Source organism: Coenobita brevimanus, chromosome 97 (assembly GCF_032717465.1).
Source record: "Coenobita brevimanus isolate Jiangsu-jjx chromosome 97, ASM3271746v2, whole genome shotgun sequence".
Lineage (NCBI taxonomy): Eukaryota > Metazoa > Arthropoda > Malacostraca > Decapoda > Coenobitidae > Coenobita > Coenobita brevimanus.
The window spans coordinates 20,847,542-20,870,202 of NC_137050.1; the positions used below are offsets into that span (position 1 = coordinate 20,847,542).

General features: G+C 40.9%; 1 protein-coding gene across 1 annotated transcript in view; it reads left to right on the forward strand.

Annotated features, from left to right (window-relative positions):
- LOC145413628 (putative neural-cadherin 2) overlaps positions 1-22,661 on the forward strand; it is a 276,011-nt gene that overhangs the window by 80,793 nt on the left and 172,557 nt on the right. The window contains exon 6 of the mRNA XM_080283289.1: positions 8,602-8,835. Within this exon, the coding sequence (XP_080139415.1) occupies positions 8,602-8,835 (234 nt within the window). The remainder of the gene's footprint in view (positions 1-8,601; positions 8,836-22,661) is intronic.

The window sequence follows — 22,661 nt, forward strand, 5'->3', positions numbered from 1 at the left end:
GATTGGTTTCATATCACACAGAGAGATAGAGTATGTGTCGTAGTTGATGCTCGTGTATGTAAAATTGTCATATCGTCAGTACCTTAAGAGCTGTGACCATATAAGGAAAAATCTTTCTTGATATGTTGGTTGTACCTACTAGAGATTTCAGTCCGACGTGCACAAGGAGTCAGAATATGAAACTTGGCGGACCGGTTCCTAAGAGCATGCTATTATTACCTTCGCCAACGAAGTTTGAGGAGGTTATGTAATCGCCTATGGTTGTCTGTTTGTCCAGACGATATCTCCTAATTTTCTCAATGAATTTCAGTGAATTATTGTGGAAGGGTGCCATGTGCCAATTATTGATTAAATTTTCGGGCGGATCCGGATCCGGCATTTGCGGAGGTATGCAATCACTGAGTGCTTTATTATTATTATTCCCATCATGAGTGTACGAGTCCTAGTTTATGTCCCAGTATATGAAATTACCATATTTGTTAGTCCATATCTGTATATTTACCACATGGTGGGGATACGTCTTTGATAAAGGCATATTATTATTATTTTTACTATTATTATTATTGTTATTATTATTATTATTATTATTATTATTATTTATTATTATTGTTATTATTATTATTATTATTATTATTATTATTATTATTATTATTACCACCACCAACAACAGCAGCAGTCATCAAAATCATCATCATTATCAACAACATCATTATGGGAATAGCTCAACAACACTAACCACTTTCGCGCTTTACTTGATCAGCCACCACAAAGAGAATGTGTCTTTTATAACCTTTACCTCCATGTGTAATTACTCTGTGATTACATTACTTGGTCAGCAAGGGAGAGGAAATTTGATGCATGAGGATTGGCAAAGATAATGGGGATGGAATGTTGATGAAGAAAACAGAGAGAGAGAGAGAGAGAGAGAGAGAGAGAGAGAGAGAGAGAGGTGGATGGAATGTTGAAGTGTGAGATAGAGGGTAGTGGTGATAGTGAGAGAAATGGAGGGGAATGAAGAGAAGTGGAGAGGATAAAGTGATACAATAACGCTAAAATGGAGAGAGAGAGAGAGAGAGAGAGAGAGAGAGGTGGGAGGGACTTAGGAACAGTCTGTCCAATTGTATCTATCCACTCAGTCATTGACATAAATCCGTCATGCCATCCATCCATCTATCAGTCCGTCATTCCATGCATCCATTTATTAGTCCGTCATTCGACTCATCCATCCATCCATCAAACCATCATTCGATCCATCGATCCACCCATTAGTCCATCATTCGATCCATCCGTCCATCCATCGTTTCGTCATTCGACCGATCCATCGATCCATCAGTCCGTTATTCGATCCACCCAATGGTCCATCAGTCCGTTATTCGATCCATCGATCCATCTGTCAATTCGTCATTCAATCCATCCATCCATCTATCAGTCCTTCATTCCATCTATCCATCCATCAGTCTGTCATCCGATCGATTCATCTACCCATCAGTGCATCATTCGATCCATCCATCCACTCTTCAATCCGTCATTAGATCAATCCGTCAATCCATCCACCAATCCGTCATTCAGTTCATCCATCCATCCATCAGTCCGTCATTCGATCGATCTTTCCATCCTTCCACCATCATTCATTTGATCCATTCATCAGTCCATCATTCGATCGATCCATCCATCCATCAGTCAGTCCATCATTTGATCCATCCCTCCGTCCATCCACTAATCAGTCATTTGATCCATCCATCAGTCCGTCATTCGATCCATCCATCAGTCCATCAGTCCATCATTCAGTCGATCCGTCCATCCATCCATCAATCCGTCCTTCGATCAATCCAGCCACAACCCAAGTCCAAGACGAACAATAGGCAAAATCGTACCCGTATCCTATTTCCACCCTCAATAAATATCGCTGAGGAATACTATGCTTGACTGTACCCGTATCCATACTACTGTATTTCCCCTCATTGTCCTTGTGTACCCTCACCCTTCCCTTATTCCTATTGCTGCTCGGATTTATTTGAGAGACGGTCGGATACCTGATCACTTTGAGAAGGGGAGACAGATTTGAATGTGTGTGTGTGTGTGTGTGTGTGTGTGTGTGTGTGTGTGTGTGTGTGTGTGTGTTTGAGAGAGAGAGAGGGGGGGGGAAATAAGATATAGTTTGCAGTATCGGAGGACTTGATTGGAAAATAATACTACAGTGTTTCATTACATATTTATTATTTGTTGTCTGCCTTCCCACATACTCCCCTTCTCTCTTAGAAAAGAAGAATAAACAGATTTACAAAAACTTAAACACCGTAGCGGATTTTGTGTGTAAAATAATGAAAAAATGTGAAACGTAAAGCACCAAGAGCTGAACTACAGGCGTCAACGAAACATTCTAAGTAGTTTAAGTTTTGTCATATTAAATCCTTCGTTATGATTTTTTTTTTAAGTGAATACACACGTGTAGTGGTACCGTAGCAAGAATATACAGATGGTTATCGTACTGTAAGGGGTAATGAAAATTCTTATCTAACCTCTTCACCACGACACGTTTTTATTGGAGATATTTGCTGCAGTGCCACATGTTTTTATGCGACGAGAACACATCATAGTAGGCTGTGAAGCCTATGCCCAGAGTCGGTCACAAAAAAAAAAAAAAAAAAAAAAATTATTTTCATTGCGAGTGACGGGTGAAACTGAGTCAAAGTGAAAAGATAAGAATATTGCAATGTCATGTGTTCGATACAGCGACAAGTCTTTGTGTCAGGTACTAAGTGTATGAAGCGGCTTTCCCATGTAATTACAGTCGCCTGTCGTACTGCCTCGAAATCGTGTTAAAACCTAATGACATATTGCTGGAATATTCAAAGTTGTCAGGTAAGGTGAAATGTCGTATCGTAAGTTCAAACCTCAGAAGTATGAAGACATTTTTGAACGTGACTGCGTGACTATACCGAATTACTTTATTCATTTGTTCTTTTCAAATCAGGTGTGAAACAGAACGTGCGCTAGAATAATCGACGCCTCCATTCCATCTGCTGGCTTAAAGCCGAGCAAGGATATTGTTGTTACGCATTGTACTACGATGAAGTTTTTTTTTTTTTTTCTATCGCCACACGATTTATATGTACAATTTAGAAAGGACTTTTTGCTGTAAAGGGATTAATGAGAACTACATCTCACCCCTCGAATGTCAAATGTCTCCCCTAAGCTAAATTAAATGGTCTGAAGACAGCTAAAACATAATACAGATGAGTCATCGGATTCAGGGGGATAAAATGGCTCTTCGTTTGGTGGCAGCGTTTCCAGCATAAAGTTTGTTGTAAGCAAAGTAAAATTCTGTATTATAGTGCCCTTGGTTTCACTCAAGTAGACACAGATTAAACTAATATGAAAGTCTTCGTATAAAATGAAGGATATTGTGGCGCTCTTTGACTCCTAAATTGCCCTGTCTCCAGCCTTGTTCGCTTTGTGGCCACTGTAAAAGTGACATGGAAAGTGAAGATCGGAAAATGAACAACAAATATATTTTTCCGGCCGTTTTTGTAATCTGCAAATGGAAGTTGTTCACTGGTTTGTGTGTGAAGCGTCATGAACAGCGAACACGGGACACAACATCCTCCACGTCTGTGTGTGTATAAATATACCATTTACAGTATACAGTATATGTTGATGTGTAATATGTATGTACTTTTTCGCGTTGTCTTTGGTAGGTAAGAGTACTCATCATCCACTCACTAAATGGAGTGCCACCTTCAAGTAACACTACGCTGAGTGACAAACCAGATGATTTCATGTACTCTAAGAACTATTTACGAGTATTGCATTGAATGATAACCCGTACATCTTACGTGAGAAAGCCTGCTGGGTTAAGTTGCTCCAACCGGCTTCAGATCCAAGGAGTGTTTAGGGTGTATTGTTCACAAAAGCCACACGTCTGAAGCGCCAACACTAGTATAGGTAGCTTGGTCTCGAGCGTCTAGGCAGAACCTCTTCCTTTCCGATGCATTTTGCATAATTCGTCTCTGTGTTGTCTTGTATTCAATTATTCTTTTTATCCGCTTCATTGCGAAGATCCCATATTTATCAGTAAAAAAGACATGGAATAAAATGTATAAATATGTAAGGATGGCAGCGCGCCAAAAGACGTCAGACTGAGTTCGAGGCAGTAAATCGACGTGTAATCACATCCCAAATTTTTGCGTACTTTAGTGTACTGTAATTATATGTTTAAAAGTTTTACCAATATATTGACACTTTTCGGGTGCAGTTATACAAGACCATAATGGCACGTACTTGAGTTTCAAAAAATGCAGGGATGTAGTTACCTTTTTCACTTCCTCGACATTGTTATGATGGTTTTTGGAATACCGCCATCCCTACATCTTCATGCATTTTATCAAGTGAGTTTTATACTTGCTTCACTGATGTGTCAGTATGTATGTCCGAAAGCTCCAAGCGTTTTTGTAAGGCATTCAGCTTAAGAGCTTCGTAGTAATGAAGAGATTAAGGAAGCCTCAAACCCGCTCCCGTTCGAAATGTTTCCCTTGAGTTAAATTAAATTTTCTGGAGAAAGTAAAGAAAAGGGAGGACTGGAAGAACGTACAGTAACACCCACGCCTTGCGATCAGTTTGTGACCGAGCTTTTGGCCGTGGTCTGTGATCTTGACCTGGACCGATTGTTCTGACTTGAAACACTTCATCCTTGACTAACTATGAACCCCTCCACTAAGTTTGGTTCAAACTGGATCAAAAGTGTTTAAGTTAATCATGCCCTGCGACTTTCACCTATGCCCTAATGTTCTCAGAATTGATCAGTTTAATCCAAGTCTGACCCAAAATTGTTCCACCAACTTTATTCGAAGACATATAGGCTAAAGACTTTATCAGTTATGAGGCCGAAAGTTTGACGCAATACAGTGGCCTTAAGTTTTGACTGATTGTTCTCAAAATTAAAACACTTCACCATTTGATCACTCTGTGCCATTGTGTCAAGTTTTGTGTAAATCGAATCAAATTGATCTATTCGTGGCCCGTTACCTCTGACCTTTTGGGGTTAATATGTACTGTGCTTCCGACCCGGTAAGAATTAAACCCTTCTGTAAAAAAAGCAAGGTTATCTGTTTTGCCATTTAGAACTAGAGGGGTCTAAGAAAAGAAGAAGAAATCGGGTTTTAATTAAGTACCTTTGTGTTTAGGAGTTACGGAGGATTATATTTGTTAGGGCTTATGGGCGAGTCGGCGCCTTCCCTACGTAGTGTCTAGAGACACCGATTTTATTTATGCCACCTCCAGCCGAAATTTTCCGATAAAGAGAAATCAGTCGAAATGGATGGGTTAAGCCCATCTCCAGTATTTCTTTAACTACGATAGATCCTTATCCATATTAATAACCCTGATGGAATTTAAAAAAAAAAAAAACATCATGCTTAAAAAGTACTGTTAACAACAGATCTTGTATAAATTAATATATCTAATATAGTGATGCTTAACCTGAGACCTTTGGACCTCAAGGATACATTGGAAAAATTTCAGGAATCCAAGATTGATAGTGAAAAATATAAATATGAAATTGTGGATTACAATGATCTAATTGACTTTGTCTATATAACCATTACCATTGCACTTCTACATACCCATTACCATTGCCTGATTAACATACCCATTATCATTGGTTAACGTCGCTGGTAATGGTAATGGAAGCCTTCCTACTGACAAGTGATACCTTGCAGCTTGGATTTTCCTAACATTACTGTGGTATGCTCGAATCTGATTTTATTTAAGATTGAGTACAGCCCTTTGACTATTTGAGTAAAATCCCATTGCTTTTGTCCTTACGGCCATTACTCATGCAGGTCATAGGCCTACTGATTTGAGTTGTCCGCACATAATGCCAGGAGGTTGATTTACTTGTGAAAAGCATGATATATTTTTCATAATTCTTTTCATGCTAAGTGAACGGAGTCCACTGGAATTTTTCACAGAGGTGGAGAAAGAGTTCAAAAGGTGGAGGACCACTGATGTAAGAGAATATCATCGTTGCTTATGTAAACAAAACTGATAAGGAGGAGATGAAAGCCTCCCTAAGCCCGTGAGAATACGCCCTTATCACTCAACTCATTTGCTTTTAAGGCTTTGACATACGTGAAGTGTTCAAAAGGTACTGGAATAACGGTATATAATGTGTTTATACAGAGATTAGCTCTCGAGATTACAGCCTAAAGAGTCTCAGCTGTGGCCCGTTTTAGATGGTTGACTAATAGGGCTTTGGCATAAATAAATTAAATGGCATGGACTTCGAATAAAATTATTTATCCTTTAGCCGGAGGGCGTTATCCTTATCTACTTCTTGCGATCTAAAGTAAGAATGAGATAAATAGGCTTTCCACTGACTTTACATACAGAAACCGGTGCAAATACACTATCCCTCAAACGAAGGTGGAATCATAGGCTTTTCGTCCTCTCTCGTCTTACTGGCGCATGTCAGTTTCTCTCCGCAGCAGTGTTGTTCCCCCCCCCCCCCGCGTCTCTCTCTCTCTCTCTCTCTCTCTCTCTCTCTCTCTCTCTCTCTCTCTCTCTCTCTCTCTCTCTATTATTCTCCTTTACCTGCAGGCACGCAGCACCCGTGTAGGTATACAAGGTAACTCCTTTTCTGTCCAACTCTGTAATGGAAAAGTGAAACGGTACTCTGTCTTTCATGTATGCAGCTGGTCAACTCAGGAGCTGCCTTTCTCATGTTGTCTTTCCCATTACTTATATTCTTCAGTCTTTTAAGTGCAATGTGTCCAGGCATCTCGAAATGAACTGCTCTTGTATTTGGCTTTATGTTTTGTTAAACTTCTTTTTGGACACGTTTTGCCGGCTCTCAGCCTTGAATTATATCTTTACCTTGTAACAAAGTCGGCTGTTTAAAAATAAACCGTATTTTCCTTACTAACAATGCTTTTGTGTTTTTATGTAATTGACAAGTGAGAATTGTGAGTCAGAAATAATTGGTAAAGGTCATAAACGCTGCCAGTATTACCACAGCCATTTTTACAAGCATGACGATCTTCATTGTCATTATCATAATTGCTAATATCGTTAGTGCTATCACTACCCCAGTATCACTGCCAGTGTAATTAGTATCCTTCTAACCATTGTTGTCGATACTGCCACTAGCATTACTACCACTGTCACCACTAGTTTCACAACCACAAGCATTACTATCATCAGTACCAATATCATTACAATTAAAAATATCACTAATATTAGGTTCAAAGTAAATCACTCCCACTACGGTCACTGTAATATCGCTACCACTACCACGACAGCCACTACCATCAAATTTTCCGCTGTTGTCAAGTAACCGCGTGACTGAGTATGAGGTAACTCTCATCTCTTTGCGGGCACGGCAATTTGCACCGGAAGGAGACTGACAGACGCACACGTCCTCTCCTATGTTTGAACAATGCATACGTGTGTGAGGGGGTGCCTGCGTTATTGTATGTGTGTTTGTATATGTATTTGTTGTTGTTGTTGTTTTGCAGTGCCATGTATTTAAAAGTGGATGAGTTATATACAGGTACTGAATGTATCATGACAGTGAACATAGTACCAGTATATACCATAATTATCTCGGTGAGTGATTTAACGTGTTTCCAGTAGTACGAAGCGCATTCCTCTGCATTACATATATTACATTCCCCCAGTCGTCACTCAACACTTTTTTTGTTTACCATCCAGCTAAGTACATCACCCTGGGTAGTACTGTAACTGGTTAAGATTTGGTAACACATCTTCTTTGGTGAATTTTTATGTACATCACACCTCACTGTTCTCTCGTATGTTTTTGAAGTTGATATTAAAACTGATTAAATAAAATGCAAGGGAATGTTAACATATAATATGCAAAATGAATCGTAGAGGATAGATGCTGCGAAACATCCAGTGCCTCCTAGAATATGACCTTTATAAAGGAAGTTCCCTTTGGTTCTCTTGCGTACCAGCCAATCTCTGTATATGGCAGGTTGATATTCTGTTATATAGCATTTTCAGTATGAGCTGATCTGTCTGCTGGTGCATCAAAAGATATAATTTACAAACAAAATAATACTAAGTTGTATTATACAAATTAGGGACGTACTGTGAGACATATTTTTGCTATCTCCAGACGAGTATATTAACTCAGGAAGGTCCCGTAATAAAGAAAAAGTATTAAGGCTGTCTATCATCTCTTGATCGAAAATGGCTCCCCTAAACTGAATGAATCGCCTGGAAATAACAAAAATATCTAAATATCTTTCACAGTGTTTAAGAGGATAATTGCCCCCTCCTCCCCCCAAAAAAAAGAGTAAGATATCCCTTTTTGTATCATCTTTTCAGTGCGATGACATATATTGGTTTATCTTTGCCACTTCCAGACGGTGTTATTCAACTGGGGAAACAGTGAAGTGAAGGAGTTAGTGAAGACTGTATCTTACCTTATCTAGCCTCCTTCCCCCTGTTTGAAGAATCTCTCTTAAAGATGAAGAAAACAGACTGGTAATTGGAGGAATATAATAAGAAAATACGCCATAGGATTGAAAAGGTTATCCTGTCGTGTCATCTTGCTAATGTCCACCCGTGCATTCACAGACCTATCCGTACTGTCCGTGGCTGCCTACGACGGGGACGACGCTACGGAAGGCACGAACGCCCGCCTTACGTACACGATCGAGAAGAACGTGATTGACGAGGGCACAGGAGAGGCGATATTCGTGGTCCACCCGGAGACCGGCGTGGTGCGGACGGCGTTGTGCTGCCTGGACCGGGAGACCACACCGGAGTACACCATCCAAGTCGTGGCCAGTGACGGAGGAGGACATAAAGGTAGGTACAGGTGTGTGTGGGGGGGGGGCTCTTGCCCAATTCTTTCTCCAGGATTAAATGAGGGTAATAGTGTCCCGTCTTTGGTTGCTTATTTGTCACACAGTTGTATAAATTTAGAATTAATAATGGCACATTCATCTTCCTCTGGCAGCTGGTTCCAATAGTTATTTCCTGTTCCAAGAGTTATCTCCTTTCGACGAAAAACTACTTCCTTACACCTTTACCACTTCGTACTTCATAATCGACGGTGTTCTCTTGATCCATGCTTTACATGTATTATATATAGTCCCTCTCTTGTCAGTTTTGCTTTTACTGTTATTAGTTTGTACAGCGTTATCTTAACTCCTCCCTGTCAACTTTGTTTTATTATAGATAGTTAAGCTTCAGGCTTTTCAGCCTGTTTCGTAATTGAATCCTTCAAGCTAGGCATCCATAACACTTTTTATGATGTTTTAAGGTTAAGATTCCATTCGGCTTGTACATATTCAAGTATTGACCTAATAAATGCTGTACATATATTCATTATATTCTCATGTACGTATGTCAGTGCTGTTTCTTATTGGTCAGTAGTATATACATATTTGTCTTTTTCATTTATGTAGCCTGTTGTGATCATTTTGATTGAACAGTTAGTCCAGGATCTTTTTACCCACCTGATTTTTGTCGACTATTTCCTTTTAGTGTGTGTCCCCACTTCGGTCTTTTACCACTTCCCAAAATCTGTTCCCTGACATTTTTTGCAGTAACTTCCACATCCTCTTGAATATCACAGGAGTACCTGTTTGACGTTTGCTGCCTGGAGCATTATTTTTAATGGGCACTGAGATTTTTGCATCGTCTACCATTATTTTCAATTGTGTTTTTCAGTGTCGCCCGTTTTCATAACATTTATATGTAATAGAAGCATAACTGGAGTCAATACCGATGTTTGTGGATGTCCGTCTTTCACCTCAGTCCAGCCTGAGATATTCATGAATTATTGTTTTCACCTTCTTTCACCGAAAGAAAAATAAAAAAGTTTCATTAGAGCTTCGGTAATATATATGTTTTACAGTTTTCAAATCAATCTGCGATGGGTAACTCGCTTGAAAGTTCTCTTTTAAGTCCAGATAAATACAGTCAGTCCATTCTACTCTTTCCTCAATAATTTCCGTTAGTCTGTCCTAAATGCTGAAGAGGTCGATAAAACATAATTTCCTGGCACTTAAGCAAAATTACGTATAGGACAACAATTCATATTTCTCGAAATGAGAAATCCTTATTAGCTTTTCTAGCTTTATCCTGTCACTCTGGTATGAATGTGTATGAGGGGGGAGGAGGAGGAGTTACGAGATGAGGGGAAGGAGTTGGAGGAAAGGAGAGTAATAGCTGTTAGAGATGAGGTAAGAAGGGGGGAGAAGGTATGTGAATGGGAGAAACAGGAATAAACACGAAAGTAAAGGTGTTGAGGGATGGGATAAGGAACTGGATGGAAGGACTTAATTTGTTATGGTGGGGAAGGAGTTGGAGATGAGGAGAAGGAATTAGAGATGAATGAATGGATAATGTGTAAGAGGTCTTTGAAATAGAACTGGGGGGGGGGGAGTGACTGTGAACGATCGATGGGAGTAAAATGCATGTGAAGATGATGAGGGGGGGGGGGGAGGCATTTGAGATGAAGGGAAAGATTAGAGATGAGGGTAGAAGCAAAGGGTTTGGGATGGAGGGAAGAAATTTGGAGATTGTGGGGAGAAGCGCAGATTGTGAGATGAAGTAAGAGAGAGAGAGAAAATGAACAGAGGAGGAGGAGGAGAAGGAGGAGACATGTAGAGAAGTGGGGGTTGGATTGAATTTAGAAACAGGAGGAAACATGGAAGTAGGAATGATGTTTGGGATGCAGCAGCAAGGGAAAGATTGGAGTAAATGATGAGAATGTACCTATAATAATATACTTTGTGTGGGTGGAAGGTATAACAAAGACATTGGAAGAATTATGGGTATAGAAAAGGCGTTTAGAGTGGAGTATTGTTGGGTGGTGAATGAAAGCGATTGGAGGAAACATCGCTAAAGAGAATTAAAAAAAAAAGTTTGGAATGGAGTAAAGGAGGGACGGCAGGTGAACGGGGCAGATTAGAGGAATCGCAGAGGTAGAGAGGAAGGGATGGATGATAATTGTGTGTGTGTGTGTGTGTGTGTGTGTGTGTGTGTGTATGTGAGAGAGAGAGAGAGAGAGAGAGAGAGAGAGAGAGAGAGAGAGAGAGAGAGAGAGAGAGAGGGAGAGAGAGAACAGGCAGTAGTAAGAACAGGTGGGAATAGAGATAAGCGATGATGAACCCCTTTAGAATGCAATAGGCGTCCCGTAAGCTGAATAAATTTGCCGAATGATAGCAGTAATAAAACAGAGACGCCATGATGCTGAGTGGTTAATGGAGACGGAGTATAACCCTCTCCTAGTAAGAGATCTCCCTAATTCAGCGTTAATTCGGTTGATGGTAACAAGAAAAAGGTTTAAGAAGTGCAAAAGGTCTAAGTGGATGCGGGACTACTAGAGCCGTAAAAATGAGGCGCCGCGGAAGTCAGTGGAAGTAAGGCATCTTTGCTTGAGAAAATCCTCGGGGAGTGACTGACTGACTGGCTCCGGAAGCTAAAAATATCACGGCAGTGAAGGGATTAAGGCGAAGAATGGAGAGGAAGAGCTAAGAAATGAATAATGGAAAAGGTAAAGGAGGAAAGAGGGAAGCCATAGGAAGGAAGTGTTGTAAGAGGAGATATGTTGGAAGGAAAAGCAGGAAGAAAAGGGAAATTTTTGAGAGAGAGAGAGAGAGAGAGAGAGAGAGAGAGAGAGAGAGAGAATTTCAGATAAATAAAGGAGGAAGAACTGATAGGTCAGGAGATGCGAAGGGTAGAAAGAATTTTAGTGGAAAAATATAGGGAAGATGGGTTGATTAGAGGGAAGGGGAGAAAGCGAGAGATGATTACAAATGGAGAGAGGGAGGGAAAAATGGCTCTGATGGGACTGAGCCGAAGGATTGAGAAAGAAAAGGGTAAAGGAGAGGGAGGTTGATGGCGTGAAGATGGGGCGAGGAGAATGAGAATCAGTAAGGAAGGAGGACTGTGAATCGTATACAAATATCTTTTAATTTTTTCTTTTGTATATATGGCGTTTCGTTGGAGTTTTGGTGGAAGTTCGGGAGAGGCGATTCAGTAACTAATAAAAAAATAATGCCATATAAGCCTGAATCTAAAGGTATTAACCGTTACGAAACTAAGTTACTGATGACCTTATGGGAGAAAAAGGCTAAGATTATCACCCGTTACGGACCTAAGATACTAATGACCGTAAGAGAGAAAAAATCCCCTCCGTATTTCACCCATAAGGTCATCATTTGTAGCTCTGTAATAGTTGAAAATTGAACTGATGGTTATATCACATTTTAACTTAAAATTCCCCTCAAATAACCTTCTGAAATTTATATTAAAAAACCACGGAGCAGCCTGTATACTGAGTGGTGTGTGTGTGTGTGTGTGTGTGTGTGTGTGTGTGTGTGTGTGTGTGTGCGTGTGCGTGCGTGCGTGCGTGCGTGCGTGCGTGCGTGCGTGAGTGTGTGTGTGCGCGCGCGCGCGCTTTTCTCTGTTGCGTTATATAACTACACAATTACAAGAGCAGCATAGACCTTACGTACCTTATTAGGTAGTCCGACGTTAATATTTATAGGAAGACATGAGATAAGGAGAGTGAGGAAGAGAGGAAGGAAGGAAGAGAGAGGAAGAGCGAGAGAGATTAATGAGGCTAGAGTATAATATTCAAGTAGGGTTCAGTGCCAGAGGGAAAGGAGGGGGGGGAGGAGAGAAAATGACGAGATGGAGAGAATAAGGAGGAAAGGGAGGAAGATATATGGGAGGTGGTAATGCGAGGAAATTAAGGCAGACAGGGAGAAAGAGAGAGAAGGGGAAGGGAAACGAAAGTGGAAGAGTAAGAAAAGAAGATGGAGAGGGGGAGTAAAACAGGGACGAAATTGAGAAAGACATAGAGGAGAGGGGGGAAATGAGAGGAAATTAAAGAACAGAAGAGCGGGAAAAAGGAGGGGGAAAGATACTTGAGGATGAGGGAGGAAAATGGAAAGTGCGAAGGAAATAAGAAGAACGAATGGGGAGGAGAGAGAAGCTGGCGAAAAGGAGATGAGATGGAAAGATATGTAAAGAGAGACAAAGAAGGGAGAAATGGAAAATATACTAATAAGAGAAATTAGAGAGGAAAGATAAGAAGGGAAAAAACGGAAGGAAATAAAATGGAAGAAAGGTAGGAGAGACGAAAAAAATAAAAGGGGAAGTGGGGCAAGGAAATATAGAAGCAGGAACATAGAAAGAAGATAAAAGTTAGAGGAAATAGAGAAAGCTTAGGGAAATGTACACAAAATATAGGAAGAGATAGAAATCGAGAGGAATGAGAATAGAGAGGATGGGCAGGAAGAGAATGGGGAAGGAGGGAATAATGGGGTAGAGTAAAAGGAGACGAGAGAAGGGTAGAGAGGAAGGAAGGAAAGGAGGGAGAGAAAATACGGACAGGAAGGGAGATGAGGATAAAAAGTATAAAAGAAGGGAGAGAAGGTTGAGGGTTAGAGGAGAGGACATAGGTAGGAAGGGAGATCGAGAGAAAAGAATATGAGGAGGAAGAAGGGGATGAAGAGAATGTGGTGTAAAAATGACATGTGGAAAAACTGAAAGATGAAAGAGGGGAAAAAACATGGGAGAAAAATACGAACTTGAGAGAGAGAGAGAGTGAGAGAGAGGAGGATATATGGTGATGCAGAGGGAGGAGAGAAGAAAGGAGAAAGAGGAGAGGGAGGCTGATAAACCGGAAAGAATCGGGAGAAGGGACTGGGAGAGGCTAGACCTGACAAGATAAGGAGTAAAATTGAGAGAGAGAGAGAGAGAGGGAGAGAGAGAGAGAGAGAGAGAGAGAGAGAGAGAGAGAAGATATGACGAGGTTAAATGGATGAATGGAAATCTGTCAAGAATATCATGAACGTACTAATGGAAGTTGAAGTGGGGGAGATAGGAGTGAGGGGAAGACAAGAAAAGAAATGGGAGCGGGAGAGGCGAAAGGAGGGGGGAGAGGGGCAAGGAGTAACGGAGGAGGAGGAGGGTAGGGAGGCAGATGACACTCAATGGAAAAGTAGTAGAGGGAATAGGGAAACTGTAGACAGAGAGGGGAGGAGAAGAATAAAAGGGAAGAGGCGTACAGAGGGAAGGGGGAGAGAAGATGAAAGGAATAGAAAGGAATAAAAGATAAAAGGAGAAAGTAGTAGAGAAGCAAATGGGTAAGGAAGAGAAGGGAGAGACAGGAAAAAAAAAGGAGGTAGAGGGAGAACAGATAGAGGAAGGCAGAGACGGAGGGGGGAAAAGAGTAGTGAGGGGATGAGAAAGAAGGGGATAGATAGAGGGAGAGGAATTGAGGGGAGAAAAGAAAGGGGGAAACAGGGGTGGGAAAGAATGGATGGGGAGAGTTGGAGGATAAGGAATAGTGAGACATGGAAAGTAACAGAATATTCGTGAGGAGCAGGGGCACGGGAAAAGGGGCATGCCACCAGTGACTATTTGATGACCATTTTGCTTCTTCTAGACTAAGGTGTTATTACTTGTTAACTCGCCTCTAACCTACTCGCTCCGCACGACTGTCCTCAAACTTTCCACCGATCGCCGCATGCCGATCCCTGCCCACAGTTACCCCTTAATCCCTTCACTATAATGTCGTCTGTTGTAATTATTATCTTGCTGATTGAAGAGGATTTTGTTAATATTATGAAGGAGTTTCAATACTGAGGGGTGTACAGAGCTCTATATAACCCCTCCAGTTCTAAAAGTCTCGGTTAAAGTGAGAATCGTCTGGAGTTAACAAAGAAAAAAAACGTGTTTAACGTCTTTAAAAACTACTTTACAGTCTTCCTCTCAGAAGCTTCCTTTCCTTGTCTCTCATGTTTTCTGACCATGCTCTTCCTATCATTTGACCATTCGTTGTCATAAACCTTTCCGTAAACCGATTTTTAACATGCATGCAGTTTGCTATTCTTTTCTGAATTCCCCCTCTTTCCCTGACTATCCTGTCATGTGACCGTTCTCGAATAATCCTTTGACCATCCTCTTCCATTTTTTATCCTTCCAGTTACTATTCTTTTGACCCTATCCCTGTTCGACAAACCGCTTCTCTCTTCGACCCTTCTATTCACCGAGTATTCTTGATCGTTAACCTCTCCACAAACAATCATATGACCACTACCGGTACTTTACTGTCATCTTCCTGGAGGCTCTCATCTCTACTACCCAATGCTCTTGCCATTCTCAGACTGTTGTATAACCATTTTTATCATAAAAAATTACATCCTCCTTCCGCAGCATCCCTGCTCTCGACCACCCCATTTTTGACCATTTCCAGACTCTGACTGTTGGTTAATCATAAAGTTCTCATTAATTATTTCATAAACATTCAAGAATCCTCTCCCACAAACCACTACTCTTCTTGATTATCCTGTCCCCTGAATATTCTCGACCAGCCTTAGGCTATTCTCAGTCCATGGCTACCTCTCCACGACTATTCTTTTAGCTTAATCCCCCTCCTATAAGCTGTCTTTCCCCCAGACGTCCTATTCTCTAGCCAAGCTGGGACTATCCTTTGATTATTCGCGTCCCGTCAAGAATTCCTTGGCTTGGCGGCGCCGTGGCCAGCTATTGGGGGGCAGACAGGCGTGTGTGCAGAGAGAGAGAGAGAGAGAGAGAGAGAGAGAGAGGAATAGAAAATTGTGGGAGGGAAAGGGAGGGAGGGGTGGGGGGTACTAGTGATGAAGGAAAAATGAGAGGAAAAGGGGAGATGGAAAAAAAGGACTTAGGAGGGAAGGAGGGAGGTAAGACTGAGGAAGAAGGAGGGGAGAGCTGATAAACAAGAGAAAGGAGATTTAAGAATTGAGAGATGTTTGGGAGAGGAAGGAGGGAAAAAGGTGGCAGTGATGAAAGGAGAGTGACAGAGCTTGCTAAAAAGATAACTTTTTTTTTTAATAAGATGGACAGAGGAAGGAAAAACAGATGACTAAAAAAAACAATCCATACACCAGATTACAGCTGTCCTCCATTCATAAAAAATCTGTAACAGTTGGACTTGAACTGCCGTATGTTGAAGTTTGGGGGGAAACCACTCTGGGGAAGCTAGTTCCAAAGAGATGCAGTTCGGGGAATAAAAGGATTCCGACAGGCAGATGTTCTGCAATATGGCAATGTGACAGTCCAGTCCTGAGCGCTACCAGATGCATGTGTAGCACGGGGGATGGCGTGGAGATGTAGCATAATGGATGCAACTTCGTGTTAGCATTTGTCATAAAAGTATCTGTAAAATAACGCAAGGGATGCAACATTCTCTCATACTTGTACGGGAGGTAGTGCATTATTTTGTAACAGCAGGGTTATTAATACTTCTGAGATCTTTGATCAGAATATTTTCCATTTGCTTTAGTGCAACTTCTCCACACCCACTCCACAAAGTTGAGCAATATTTAAGTTGAGAGTGCACATGACTCTTGTAAATTATAGCTAACTGCTCGTTAGTGAAGAAGTTAAGGGCACTCTGCAATAACCCAGGTTTCACTGAAGCGGTTATAGCAAGTGTTCTGACATGAGAGGTCTAGCTGAGAGCATTGTTAAATGAAACATCAAGAATTTCAGTACCTTTAAAGATAGAAATATTAGTAGCATTGAAGGTAATATAGGAATCATGCAACATCCGTCTGTTTGTAAGCTGTATATATTTGGTTTTCCTAGCGTTAAATGTGACAATGTTATTTTGTCACCATTCAGTGATCTTAGTTAAGTCTTGATTTATGGAGAATGCTGTACTGAGTTTTGAGTTAGATATAACAATGTGAATGGTTGTTTGAGTTACGTGTGAAGTGTTGAGTCATCTGCATATGAGTGAATAGGATTATTTGTGACAGATGAGAGATCATTAATATGAATTAGGAATAGGGTTGGAGCAAGAACTGATCCTTGTGGCACGCCGGCATTAATCAAGTGGAAATAGGAATATACAGCATCAACTTCTATCTCTCTGACGCTGAGAAATGAGGAAATCAGTGGAACAAAAGATGATAGGCCATAGCGAGGGAGTTTGGATAGAAAGGAACGGTGCCACTCTGTCAAAAGCTTTAGATAGGTATTTAAGGCTGCTTCTGTCAGCTATGAGAGAGAGAGAGAGAGAGAGAGAGAGAGAGAGAGAGAGAGAGAGAGAGAGAGAGGATTATGTGAAAAGACGAATAAATCATTGAAGTTGGATGGAAGAGGGGAAGGAAAGGAGTGGAAGAAGGGGTTAAGGAAGAGAGAGGGGGACGGTGTGGAAAGAAGGATAATGAAAGAGAAGGAAAAAGAGGGAGATTGAGAGAAGGGAGGATGGTAAAAAGAGTTGAGAGAGAGAGAGAGAGAGAGAGAGAGAGAGAGAGTCTGAGGAAATAGAATCTGAAAAGGGAAAATTAAAGGGGATGAGAGATATGGTTGTGGGAGAAGGGTAGCATCTAATTTGATAAGAGTAAATGGAGGAGAAGAAATTAAATAAGACGAGGGAGAGGGAAAAGGAAGATGATGAAGTGGAATTAAGGGTTAGGGAGGCGGGAATACCAGAGAAGTAGGGGAAAACGGTGAAACTTAACAAGAGAGAGAGAGAGAGAGAGAGAGAGAGAGACGAAAAGTGGATGGAAAATATTTCTAGCCGCGAACTCTTCAGTATGAGAGAGAGAGAGAGAGAGAGAGAGAGAGAGAGAGAGGAAAAGTGGATGGGAAGTATTTCTAGCCGCGACCTCTTAAGTATGATTGTTTGTTTTGTTCTTGCAACCATGCATTCCCCCATTCATTCATCTGTTCAGTCCTGTAATATTCCATCAAGACAGAAGAGTTCCGGAGCTAGGTTATTTAGGGCTAACAGTAAGGGCAAGGGAGTGACATAAAGTGAACAATTTGAACAATAAGCCCCAACCATTTCATGGGGTGTAACCCTTGTGGGTCACATGCGATTTTAGCTGCTTAGTCCACCAGACTACCAGGCCTCCATGAACTGGAAAGTTAAATAACCATCTAATAAAGTAAACAGTATCCTGGAGTACAGAGAGCAGATAGGCTTGTCGCATGGTGTAGCGTAACCTGGCGGTGACAGTACATTGAGAAGATGATGGCCTACTGATACCCTGCCTACCACAGACTTGCGTACCACCTGACAATTTCATGCAGCTTATAGAGAACAGAATTCTCTTAGCGAAGGGATTAGAGTATTTCTTTTAATATCTACAGGAGGATGACAGATTTTACAGTTTCATCCATACTACCACCACGCGATTTTGTTTAGCTGAAATAGGAAGGTTGTCGTAGTAAAGTGGTTATAATATCCATTAGCTCCTTAAGTGAAATGAAGACAGTTTATTCTTGCTGTCTTAGTTCGTTTTTATTTAGGCTTTCGAACACCCCGTAATGAGTCGATTAAAATAAGAATTGGATTAACCTTAGAATACTGGTCATTACAAGAGAAAATTTTAACCTTTTCTGCACCATGACGGATATCATAGTTTATTCTTGCCATCACCAAGCTAATTTATTCGGATTAAATGGGCTTTTTTTTTTTTTTTTTTTTTTTTTTTTTTTTTACTCGGAAGGCAGAATAGAGCTTTCTTGAACTCCTTCACTACGATGGATCCTCTCCAAGTTGAAAAAAAGTCTAGCTGCAACAAGAATGAAGACAATATCTTAACCAGAGAGAAGGGAATAATAGTTTAGATTTTTATGGGATATCATACTGACCCTAAAGATCATACGGTGACACTAAGAACCATAGCACAGAAAAGAAACTGTCTTTAATATTTTCAGCTCCATGACGCAATTTTTCGATTTTTTCCTTCCGGCCGACAGTTTTATCCAGCTTAAGAGATGCATGTACCTAGTTGCAAGGGTTTAAGTATAGCCTGCATTTATCCTCTCACTCCGATGGCTTGCTTTTCGTTTATTCACTTCAGTACTAGACGATTTTATTAGGAGCGATCCCGAGTAGCGAAGCGTTTCATAAATGTTATTCCGAATCCTTCCTACTCGAAAAAGTGTCTCCTAATCAAAATAAAACAGTTTGGCGGTAGCAAAAATATAAAGAAAATCACGTTCCCAGGCTGAAGGGGTTAATGCTGTCAATACATGTAGTCTGTCATCCCCTGAATAATAGGCTATCATGTGGATGTAACAAGAGAAATATAGTTTACAGTAGAAATAATCTCCAACGAATCCTTTTGTTAGAGCTTTCTATGTTACAGAGGGTACGGGGAAATGTTTTGTTGAGCTTAAAGAGACCTCTCTGATTCAAAGCATTCACCTCTTCAGATTCCATTTATAAGCTGAATATTATCATCCAGAATATCCCTTCTCCATCAGTCCCTTCAGTTAGATAACGTAGTTTTTCATTTTACTCGTCGTATCTTCAAAGAGCTTCATTCAGCTTTGGGTAGACTTCCAGCTGGAGAGGTTATATACCTGTATAGCATTTATTTATCTGTCATTGCAAGAAGTCTCCCAAGAACTGATTAAAATCGTCGGGAGGCACCATGAATGAATAAATAAAACACATCACTGGATAAATGGAGTAACGATCATTTCTGTCTGAGAGGTACTTTTGAAGCTACATGTGGTAGTGTGCCTGTTGGGTGAAGCCAAGATTCCGGGGGCTTGAATGGTGAATGAATGTGTGTGTGGGTCGTTTCATTAGATATGTTGTCTATTAGTTCCCTCACTTTCGCGTCTTTGTTTCCTTTTCATTGCTTTCTGAACCCTACATCATCCCACCCGACCCCAAAGTTAAAAAAAATGATGATGATGATGATGATGATATAGTGAAGAGGGATGAAACGGGCAGCATCTACATGCTTGCTGTTTCAGGACCACTATCATCTCATGTTTGTTCTGTATATTAAGCGTTCACATTTGTATTCATTTTTTAAATTTATTTTTTTGTTAGAATTACTTGGAAGCGTATAATACTTGTCCCAGGGTAATTCTTACTGCGTTAAATCCGGTTCTTTTGTGTCTCATCCGGGCTGAATAGAAAAAAACATGTTGTTTAGCTGTGTGTGTGTGTGTGTGTGTGTGTGTGTGAGAGAGAGAGAGAGAGAGAGAGAGAGAGGGGGGTATTGGGTGTAGGAGTGTGCCTGTGCGTGTGTGGTAATGTAGGTGTTAGGTGTATGTGTAGGTGTGAGGGGTTGGTTAGAGGGTTAGGTGGGATGGTGTGGGAGTGAGAGGGTGGAGGATTGGGATGCGGTGGGACTGAGAGGGTGGGGAGTTGGGTGGGACTGAGAGCAACACAGTCTTCCCGCTCACGTTGCTGCATTCAGACCCAAGGCATAAAGAGAGTGGAGCACAGTGGAGCCCATTTTGTCTCCCTTCAATTTTGTTTTAGAGGTAAACACTCTCAAACGTGTACGGAATCGTGAGAAAATGATTGTGGATTGCTGATGTGCGGCATGCCTGACGGCGGTATACTATGTAATGAAAAATAGTACTCCATAAAACAAAGATAAGTAAATAAATAAATAAATAAAAAATCTTGTCCGTAACAATTGTACAGGGAAAAACGGTTTAAACTCTCTCTCTCTCTCTCTCTCTCTCTCTCTCTCTCTCTCTCTCTCTCTCTCTTTGTGTGTGTGTGTGTGTGTGTGTGTGTGTGTGTGTGTGTGTGTGTGTGTGTACTATGGGACTGAGGTACTGTCTAAAACAGAGGTGAAATTCTTGAAGTAAACACCATAGAATTTTGCCAGGTGTAGCCGTGGATGGCAGGGGGAGGGTGGAGTAGTATTAACTGTTAACCCTGTTCAGGTAGATGTCGGTCCGTGTTGCATAGCAGGTAAGCGTGGGCCTCTCAGACCCAAAGGTATAAAAACTAGGGAAAAATGTTTATGTTTCCTTCATTCTAATTCTGAAAATAGAGTAACATATTTAATGTTCCGTAACACAAACATGTAAAGAACTGTTCTTTTCTGTTCATATTTTTAGCAACTTTTTGAAGAAAAACTGCAGAAAAAACAAAATAAATTTTGGTCTCCTATAAGAAAAAAAAATGAATGGTTGCTTCAGTGGTCCCAAAGCTTGGTATAGGATGGTGCCTCATGGTGTGAAGAGGAGCTGCCAGAAACTGCATTCATATCTGCAGTCAGGGAGAACAAAATATCTCGCACACCTCAGGCAGACGTGGGTCTCACATACCCAACTTATTCTCACATAACCTTACACTGCGGAAACGGAGAGAGAGCTTGAAGGAACTCCCTCACCCCTTGCATGGATACACAAAGTTAGGAAGCTACTGAGAAGAACAGTGCTCCCGGGTACTTAGAAGTTAATGTGCTAGAAAATTTGATAGGAAGGGGGTCTCTCAGACCCACCTCTACCAGAGCAGGGTTAAGTAATGGAAGGGAAAGCATGGGACGGGTTGGACAGGGTGTTGACATGGTGGGGTGAATGGGTGTGGGTAGACAAACGGAAAGGGTTTATGTTGGGGATTGATTATAGTGGGTCTGTTTTCACCTGATAGAACTGGGTTACTTGCACGACTTAATTGCTATTTCCGGGTTAACTGAAATTCATTGAGCCCTGGTTATGAGGTAGGAATTCGTCTCCTTGGTCACTTGTCAAACCCTCCCTCGAGTCTGACTAAATTTGGCCATGAACTGAGCTGAAATGGTTAAGGGACCTTCGTCAGATCAGAATAAACTCGCTGTACAGAAGATTGTACAGAGCTGCTTGTAACTGGTCAGTGGAAAGACGGGTAATGATAAATCTATTACTCTGTTGTATAAAGATGAATGTAATGACAGAATTGTAGCCCTTGACCCCTTCAGTAACAGATTCCTTTCTTAAGCATGATTTTATGAGGGTCTTGGAAGAAAAATTTCGGAACGAGAAGGACGCCATTGCCTTACTGAGGTTAATATGAAGATTAAAATAAACATGAAGTCCAATCCGCACTGTATGATAACAAGTATACAGTGATACATCTGGAGCTCAAAAAGTGAATGGTATAATGTGACAGAAATAGTACGATGGTGAGGTATTTGATTTTCACGAGAGGCCTACTAACTAACGCATTTTGGTACTAACCTTATATAACTTAAACGGTTCGTAAATATTAGCCCATTCAATACGGGGAGACTTGTAAGGAGATTAAAATAAAAAAGTTATAATCATGCTCATGGGAATTACTAAAAATTTCTGACCCCACCACTACCAGGATTCTCTCTCTCTCTCTCTCTCTCTCTCTCTCTCTCTCTCTCTCTCTCTCTCTCTCTCTCTCTCTCTCTCTCTCTCTCTCTCTCTCTCTCTCTCTCTTTCTGAATACAACGAAATGAAACTTACAAAAAGTTATCATAGTGGAGAGAGAGAGAGAGAGAGAGACCTATGCTTCCATCCAGCCAAACTTCCTCACTCATTCATCGCGATTCACCACAGCGAACATCTGCCTTTGAATACATTTACAACTATTTTTTTTTTTTTTTTTAAATCATCTCGACTTCTTTGGACTCCGAGTTAGGCTTAAAGAAAATCAGAAATCTGGAAGTATGATTGACCTCTTGCGAAACACGAATTTTTTGGAGCATAAAATTAGTAAAATCAAGAAGAAAATATTTGCCGTGAAATGAGGTCGGGATTAAAGTGAGATTACTATTGGCTGGTGGATTTCTTAATTAAGTCTGCCGCTTCTGCCACCAGAGGGCCAGTGAGGATGCGTTGCTGTGGAAACGGTGATGGATAAGCCTTGCAATAAGATAGCGTGATTCTTCTAATTACTACTA